Source organism: Oncorhynchus nerka, linkage group LG8 (genome assembly GCF_034236695.1).
Source record: "Oncorhynchus nerka isolate Pitt River linkage group LG8, Oner_Uvic_2.0, whole genome shotgun sequence".
Classification (NCBI taxonomy): domain Eukaryota; kingdom Metazoa; phylum Chordata; class Actinopteri; order Salmoniformes; family Salmonidae; genus Oncorhynchus; species Oncorhynchus nerka.
In genome coordinates this window covers 57,756,482-57,765,206 of record NC_088403.1, presented here as the reverse complement: position 1 = coordinate 57,765,206, position 8,725 = coordinate 57,756,482, and the positions used below count along the sequence as shown (strand labels likewise).

At 45.8% G+C, this 8,725-nt stretch overlaps 2 protein-coding genes across 3 annotated transcripts in view; both read right to left on the bottom strand.

Annotated features, from left to right (window-relative positions):
- Positions 1 to 1,380: 1,380 nt before the first annotated feature.
- cth1 (cysteine three histidine 1) lies at positions 1,381 to 3,459 on the bottom strand. Its single transcript, XM_029667274.2, has 2 exons — positions 3,069 to 3,459; positions 1,381 to 2,665 (listed from the first exon to the last, which is right to left on the bottom strand). Exons 1-2 carry the CDS (start codon positions 3,075 to 3,077, stop codon positions 1,736 to 1,738), a joined length of 939 nt encoding a protein of 312 aa, XP_029523134.1. The 5' UTR covers positions 3,078 to 3,459; the 3' UTR covers positions 1,381 to 1,735.
- Positions 3,460 to 4,251: 792 nt separating this feature from the next.
- LOC115133647 (metastasis-associated protein MTA2-like) overlaps positions 4,252 to 8,725 on the bottom strand; it is a 35,525-nt gene continuing 31,051 nt past the window's right edge. For both annotated transcript variants that reach the window (XM_029667096.2, XM_029667098.2), the window contains exons 16-18: positions 8,442 to 8,563; positions 7,962 to 8,104; positions 4,252 to 7,469 (exon numbers count right to left, since the gene is read on the bottom strand). In XM_029667096.2, coding sequence (XP_029522956.1) covers positions 7,316 to 7,469; positions 7,962 to 8,104; positions 8,442 to 8,563 — 419 coding nt within the window. In that variant the 3' untranslated portion in view covers positions 4,252 to 7,315. The remainder of the gene's footprint in view (positions 7,470 to 7,961; positions 8,105 to 8,441; positions 8,564 to 8,725) is intronic.

Below are 8,725 nucleotides of genomic sequence, written 5' to 3'. Positions count from 1 at the left end.
CCATGACCAGCGCAGATTTGCCCTCGTGAAAAACAGCAAAAATAGAAGGCCGCATCATTTTGCTTGGAATTAACGAGCCATGGTATCTCCACTCTCTCTCCGTTCGCCATCCTCATATTGTAGTTGGCCACCGAACATTTTCGTTGCCCCTCAACTCTCAAATTCCCTACCTTATCCTGATATGGCCCAGCCTGCACTAACATATCCCGTAAAGATCCATTCATATCGCGACGAATCTGAGTCCGGGTCTCAGATAGTAGGGTCTCTGCCAGCATTGTTTGGAGGTGTGGCTAAGCCTGGTGCGAACACCTGTTCTTGTCCACCCAGGGAGCGGTCATCATCGGTGGAAGTGCACGGCTCGGACTCATCCGGTTCGCCCTTTTCACTGCTAGAACCAGCGAGCGGGGGTTCGTCCGTCTCTGCGAATGAACGTCCTTGGGGGCTTGTTCTCCACATCGGTTGGACACTTCAGCAGCGAATCTCTTTGGCTTAGAGATTGTGCCTCGTCTCGTTTAAAAATATATATTCGCTTCTGGCCACACTAACGCCATCGAACAATCTCCATTGATTTAACTGCTTCATTGTGTACCTGTGTGGCTTCCCTAAGCCGGGAGCAGACATGTTCAGCCAGCAAAGCAGCCACATCGTCACTAAGCTTAACTCGCGCACTTTCGGCCATGACTCATGAGTTTGACTCGTACACGTCAGTGACGCGCCTCTGCTCCCTGTCCGCCATACTTACAGCGCCGCCTTGTGGACATGCTGAAAACTAAACCACAGGTGCAACTTGTGTAAGCTATTGTTTGTTATGTCGTAAACTAGCCACTTTGCGTGCACCAAATGCCAACCGATGTGCAAAGCGACACATTACACAATTCTAGACTTGCTTACTTAGCAGATCAGGAATTGTCCATCACGCCGACCAAGCCCCCGCCCTTTCATTTAAAACAAAGACCATCCTGACTGTGGTGTAAATGCGTAGTGCAGCCACACAGCTGTCAAATTGATGACCAAGCTCAGCAAAATGCTCCCGTTTGAATTGATTCTTTTGAGCTTAAGACTGTATTAAGATACAATGAGCCAAGTCTTCAGTCAGTGCAATCAAGCACGTTCAAGTAATTGCAAGTAGTCGTTTAAAATTAAGGCCAGCAGCAGTCAGGAAGGGAAGAAGACCATGCCCTTTTAATGCAGGCCAAGTCAAATGGGGCTTGCATCCCAAATGTCAAGTAGAGTTCGGGAAGTCTCCATTAAGAGCATAATTGAGGTAATTAAAGGTGAAAGGAGTTGCCCATTGGCCAAAAATAGAAAACAGATGACTAAAATGGAATGCATGATAGCAGTGAAAAGTTCTGGCTAGTTCAGTGAATGAAGGGCAAGTAATTAAAAATTGTGGTTTATTCAAGGCAGAAGTATCACAATAAATAAAAACTTAAGTTAAAACTCATAAATAAACATGTATAACCTCATTAAAATGTACAGTTACAAGGCCTAATCTACATAAACAAAAATGAGTGGATCAGTCAGAACACCAATGAGGCCATACAAATTGTAATGCAGGTCAGTAATCAGTCTCTCCAAACTAACATTGAAGATTGTCACATGGAACATCCCAAAAGACACTTGCACCCCCCCCCTATTAAAATATATATGGCTTCCAAGATCATAGCAAACCATCACAATATACAGTAGGCTGGCTATACATCACATTAGTTACAATACCATTCTTGCCGAGTGACTAAAGCTTGTTCCCCCAGACACCCTGCATGTTGCAGGCAGCCTCCATGGCCTGGCTGTTGTCCAGCTGCTGGAGCCTGAGGGCCAGAGGCAGCAGCACATCATTCAGCTGGCTGGAGAAGGTGAAGGCATTGTGGGCCACGGGGTTGTTCAGCAGGGGGGATGAATCATCAGGCCAGACCGGGGAGGGCAGTCCAGATGGTGGAGAGGAGGAGGATGAGGAGCAGGGAGATGAGAACCTGTCTGAAGCTAGGGACAGCAGATGGGTGCGGGCACCTGCCTGGATGCTGCTCGGCAGGCCATGTTGGAAGCAGCAGCGGGTGCCGTAGAGGCAGAAGCCAAAGGAGCTAAAGGTGCGGCACAGGGCCCCGCGGGGCTTCCAGTCCTGGGATTGTGGTTGGGGTCTGGCAATGGGGGACTTCTCAGGAGCGCTGCCTGGGGACTCCAGGCCGCCATCACAGTCACCCTCAATGTGCAGGAAGTTGCAGCGTGTGCCAAAGGGGCACACACCGAATGAGCGGAAGGTGCGGCAGGGGATGTTGCGGCGCCGGCGGTGGGGGCGCTGTTCCTTGGCAGTGTGGGCAAACAGGCAGCGGGTGCCATAGACGCAGTAGCCTGCCGTGTGGAAGGTGCGGCACAGTTCCGTCTTGTACTTGGGGTGGCGGGACTGCACGTGGAGGTCGTGGAGGCCATGGGCAAACTGGCAGCGCTCAGCATACTTGCAGAAGCCCGTGTCGGCATAGCGACTGCACAGCTCCGTCTTATAGCGGGTGGAGCACAACCAGGGGATCTGGGAGGGAGACTCCACTAGGGGCAGGAGGGCCTCAGCCAGGGACATGCCTCCCCCAACTCCAGCTGAGCAGTGCTCCCTAGGGAACAGGTCATCTCGTCCCTCATGGTAGGGGAACATGGGCAGGTCATCACTGCTTCTCTGAGGAGTAGAGAACCATTTTAAATATCAGGTTTGAAAGGATTTATTTGGATGGTAAACCACTGAAACTAAGTCAGGAGACAGTCAAAATGTAACAGTACACTAACACGTAGCTCTGTGTACATACCACAATGACTGCAATTATGCAGTCAAAAAAAACAAACAGTCTGACTTCACACTAATCTCATCACATGACAGAATATTGTCTCAAACATTGGTACTTTGAAGTAGAGAATGTATTAATGAGACTAACCTGGATAAAGAGGTTGAATTTTTTTTTTAAAGGCAATCAACTGCCACATCTAATTTGGAAAGCAATTTCTTAATACCGAATATCCAATACAAGCAGGGTAAACTGAAGAAGAAGCATCTGAAACAAAGTATAAAACAAGCTTTACTATACCTCAAACATTGTTACGAATTGAAGATATTGCCCAACGACTGTGCCCCAGACGCTCTCCACCTGTTGTTCGACTGTAACCTCAATGTCCAAGCAAAATTCTAAAGAACTGTGTTTTCCGCATGAAATTCGTAGAAATAAAAGAAACGTTAAAACCTATTCTAGCCTACTGCCCGTTAATGAAGTGGACTACCGGCCACCCTACTTGCTTTGTTATGAAGTAGCACGTATCTTGCGCCTGTGTCCTCTGTATATTTAACTTGACCCAGTTCCCACTCCCGCCTTCCCTTTAAAACGAGGATCAGCTGTGCAACATTAAACGCCAGTAGGGCGTTCGAATCCACCAATCAGATGCAATGTAGCTGGTATTCGATTAGCAACGGCCAATGGCGTTGAGTCTCTGCGACAACGTTGCAGTTTTAGCGCCAGATGAACTGGTCCTTAGCACCGGCGCAATAAACATATGCCAATTAATGCCCTGATTACTAACGTCAAGCCCATTGGGTACATAAACAATTATTCTGTTCTGTGTCAATTCACACCACAGTTGGAGGTCAACCTCACACCTGAGTAATTTGTTAATTAAATGCTGTCTGTTAGGGGGGAAATATAAACCTTTGTGTGGCATTTTGACTACTTACACAGGCAGCCTAATTCTGATATTTTCCCACTAATTGGTCTTTTGACCAATCAGATAAGATAGTTCGCCTATAATTATGGGAAAGATCAGAATTGGGCTGCCTGTGTGTATGCAGCCAATGTGTATTCATGATTGATCATAGTATTATTCAGTTTAAAAATAATACAATAAATTGTTCTTGTTTGGCGGAACTAGTCTAAGGTTACAACATTTATTTTCCACAGAATAAAGGACATCATTAAATTATTTAACTAGGCAAGTCAGTTATGAACAAATTCTTAATTACAATGACAGACTACACCGGCCAACCCCGGACGATGCTGGGCCAATTGTGCGCCGCCCTATGGGACTCCCAATCACGGCCGGTTGTTATATAGCCTGAAATCGAACCAGGCTGTCCGTAGTGACGCCTCAAGCACGAAGATGCAGTGACTTAGAACACTGGGCCGTCCGGGAGCCCGTTAATCATGCGTGTTTACATTTGACACTGACATCTATGCAACATTGTATCATACACACCCAGAAAAAGCACACACCAGATAAATGTATAGGACCACAAAGAAAAAAAAATCTTTATTTTCTTATCAAGATACATTAAAAGGATACAGAGACATTGGAATAAAAAACACTTGAGAAAAACCATTAATTGTAGCATAATTCTCTCTCCAACATACAAAATTCTAACCCCCTCTACATCCCTCCCACCAGCTCTGATTTGCGCCCCCCCTCCTTCCCTCCCTCCCTCCCTCCCCCCTCCTCCAAACCCACCCAATGGAGAGCAATGTTCACATGTACAGTATTTTAACCCTCTCCACAATATGGAGTAATTACAAGCCTTCTTCCCCAAAGACTTCATATAAAAAAACAACTTTTCAATCAGCCAAGTTTTTATTTTCTTCTTCAGATTAGTATTTTAACACTTCAAATTGTTTTAGAAACATTACAAAAGCCCACATTGGGACCAAACTTGCTTATACATCTGTCATTTCTACCCCCATACTGGCTGCCATTGTACACAGAGCCTGGAAGAGAAAGAGGAATTATAATATCCAATTAAGAATTAATTTAATCTAAACGCACCCTTTCTTCATAATAAACACAAAAAGGGAAAATAAAGATTCAAACCAAATCAACCCACAAGTTGAGACATCACTGGAGATTCCACTCCCAACAAAGACATGACTCCAGCACCCAAGCCAATACATATAGCTGCTTTAGTAACAACAGTATCTGACAACAACCAGCTCGTAACATAATTTGCCAGTTTCATTCAAACCCAAGATCCAAACAGTCCATTGTCATAATTGCGGTGGCCTAGTCTGTTTGGGGGAGCTGAAGGCATATGATTTATTGGTACAGGTGACAAAATGAACAGGGGCTGTCTAAGAATGGAGTTTTACACCTAGAATGTTTTCTTTTTTTATGGCTCAATTCTGACTCCACTAAAACAAACCCATATTTCTCCCAATAAGGACCTCAAAGAGAACAGTATCTATTTTGCATGTCCCAAACAATCAGATCCACATCCAGAACCACCTGTTTGAATATCTTCCAAACCTACACAATATGAATCTCATCTACCTTGTTAACCTACATCATCATTTCCTAAACCCTTACTTTTCCCTCTCGCCTACCATAGTATTGAAGAGACAAGACCGCTGTACTCAAGCGGTTGCCTGACGACTCATCCTGAATTTAATTCCTCTGCTCTATCAGTCACTACATTCATTCAGTCTCAAACTGCCATCCTAGACGTTGCTCGTTTGACTTCAAAATGAGGGGCGTTGAACAAAACTAAATCCATCAGTGATTGGATAGTCTAACCAATCAGTGTGTCAAAGTTGATAACGTCAGCATGTAGGCAGGCTCTGGCCCAACCCATAGGTTTCAGGGACCAATCAGAACGGTCAGAATGTGTTTGCGTTCTAGAAATTGTCGGGGGAGGCAGGCAAATCCAGACTCATCGTGGAGAAGGAACGTCAGTTAGTGGGAACGATGTGGCCGGGTAGCCAGGCAACCCAAGCGGTCTTTCTCAGTCAAAACCAAAATGCATTAACAGAGAAGGATCCCGACTGTCTCTCTCCAGATGGGTAAATAAACATCTGTAAAAAGTGTGTCAATCAAGTGATGGTAAACAAGACAGGACTCAAATTGATTGTGACGACAATTAAGTAGAAAAACAGAGCTCAACACCTAGAGGTTATGGGAGGGAGTTGGGTGCAAAGCTGCTAATGTTAAAAATACCCGGGGGGGGAGGGGGTTCAACAGAATTGATTTCCTCACCATCAAACCCTCATACGTAACTTCTGATAGGATTGTGGAGAGACAGGGGGCAGGATCAGGTCTAATTTAGGTGTGGAGAGGGGGTGGGGCCTGATGTGATTGTGGAGAGACAGGGGGCAGGATCAGGTCTAATTTAGGTGTGGAGAGGGGGTGGGGCCTGATGTGATGGCGTAAGAGAAGACGGGTGTCTAACGTAGAATCTGACAAGTATCCTTGAAGGATGGGTCACACAAAGCACTTTACTGCAACCTCCCAGACCTATGATGAAACCTTGGTCAAAATAGACTTTCCCATAAACATGCTAAAAAACTGCCCCACATAGCCCTCCCTATAGAATATGAATAACTAGAACAGACATTTAGTCAAATTGCTGTGGTTCTAGTATTTCTATTTCCATGGCCCTCCCACAACCACGCCCCTACCAGTCCCCAAACAATTAGGTGTCAACCCCTCAAAATGCTGCTAATATTTACACAGATAAAGGACCTGGAGGGGAAAAAATAAAGTGTGCTTTTAAATCACCATTATTTCAGGATGAGAAATATTTCTGATTTTAAATTACACAGTTAAAATGATTTACCATTAAAAAAGGGGAGCAAAAATAATTAAGCAAAAAGAGCCAGAATAAAATAGTAAAGCCCAAAGCCTAGTGTGTGTATGTGGGGGGTGTTGTGTCTGTGTATACACTCAGTGTACAAAACATTACAAACACCTGCTCTTTCCATGACATAGACCAGGGGAGGCAATCAGGCCCCGAGGACTGGAGTTGCCCACCCCTGACATAGACGGACCAGGTGAAAGCTTTGATACCTTATTGATGTCACTTGTTAAATCCACTTCAATCAGTGTAGATGAAGGGGAGGATTTCTAAGCCTTGAGACAATTGAGACATGGATAGTGTATGTATGCCATTCAGAGGACGAATGGGCAAAACAAAATATTTAAGTGCCTTTGAACAGGGTATTGTAGTAGGTGCCAGGTGCACTGGTTTGCGTGGGTCGAGAACTGCAACGCTGCTGGGTTTGAGGCATTCCTGAGGGCAAAAGGGGGTGTTCCTAATGTTTTGTACACTCAGTGTATGCGTAGTGTGTGTGTAAAGAATTGATGCCATGTACTAGATGTAATGCATACATGTGGGTGTCACTCGTGTGTGTGTGTGTGTGTGTGTGTGGGGAGCAGCACGTCAGCTTTTGGGAGGTAACAGAACAGAAGACGAGATTTAAAAAATACGACGAGAGAAAACAACTACTGGTATGGGGTTGTGCTGCTACACTAGCAGGTTGGTGCGCGGTGGTGCGCCCTCCCTGTTTCGCAGTGGGGTGGGGGGTTAGTCCTCCAGGACGATGGGCTCGCTGGTGCTGGAGGGCAGAATGGCTAAAGCCAGGGGCCGGGGAGGCAGGGGCAGCTTGACCCTGACGGGGAGGTGTGGTTTCCTGGCTGCCCGTCGCATCTCAGACTGGGTCAGGTGTTTCCTCAGAGCCCTGGATGGGACAGAAATACACACGGTGAATTATCTGTAGGACTCAGATCAACATTGGCACACCTAGGAGTCCAAGGCTTTGTTGACACAGGTAGCACCTAATTTTTTGCCCAATTATTGGCAAAAGATGTGATCAGAATTGGGCTGCCTGTATAAAAACACATCCTAATGTCAAAGTGCACAGGTGCAAAGAAGAATAACCTTCATCTTAAAACTAGTTACATGCAATATTAAACATTCATCATTTTCATTCTGTGCTTTTTGGTTGAGAAATCTACATAGTACTATATTGAACACCTGACAAAGGGATCAATCAGTTCTATGGCAAAAAATTGAGTGGGAGAATTTGTTTTGACTAAGATTGATCCCTTTGTCAGGTGTTAAATACAGAAATATGCAGATTTCTCAACCAAAAAGCACAGAAGGTCATTTGTATCTTCCGGAGCTGACTGCTACTAAAGAGAATAACAGACGCTCAGAGACCAGGACCTACCTGGTGTATTTAGTAGCAACAAAAACCACAGGGTTTGGCGCGTCTCCTTGGTTCACTTTCTGACGCTTGATCACTGACTGAGAGGTGGTCCTCATGCCTGATGTGAACGGCCTCCCATTGGTGGGGAACGGCAGTGCCAACGCCTATGACCAATAAGAGAAGAACGGTGAGAGGTGTGTGTGTGTGTGTGGCCACTTGGCCCAAGCTGTGGTCATGCTGCTATGCTCAGCGGTGATGGAGATAGACAGATGGTCAGTAAATCTCCCACTGTTACAGAGGAACCAGAACCAGCGCCAGTCTGTCCCTCTCTGCAGTCTGAGTAGACAGGGACATGAGACACTACCCAAGGTTACAGTAAATGAGGCCGTCTATACCAAACCAGAACATGTCAGTGTCACATGTATGGATTGACAGACAGAGGAAGTAAAAATGGCAGTTGTGTTTTGTGTGTGTGTGCATGCGTGTGCGAGGAGTACTCACGCTGCTGTCAAAGGGCCTCTTCCCAAGCAGGGCCGATCCCCCGCGGGGCTGGTTGGCCTGGTTGCGGTTGATGGGGGTGGGGGTGCCTCTGGGGGCCTTCAGCTTGAGTGGAGCCTGGATGGCTGGAGAGAGGAAAGGAGAACCCCAATCACAAACGAAGCCACTTAAAATAAAAGTGCATACCGCTTCATTACACAGTACCAGTCAAAAGTTTGGACACACCTACTCTTTCCAGGATTTTTCTTTATTTTTTTTACTATTTTCTACATTTGAGAATAATAGTG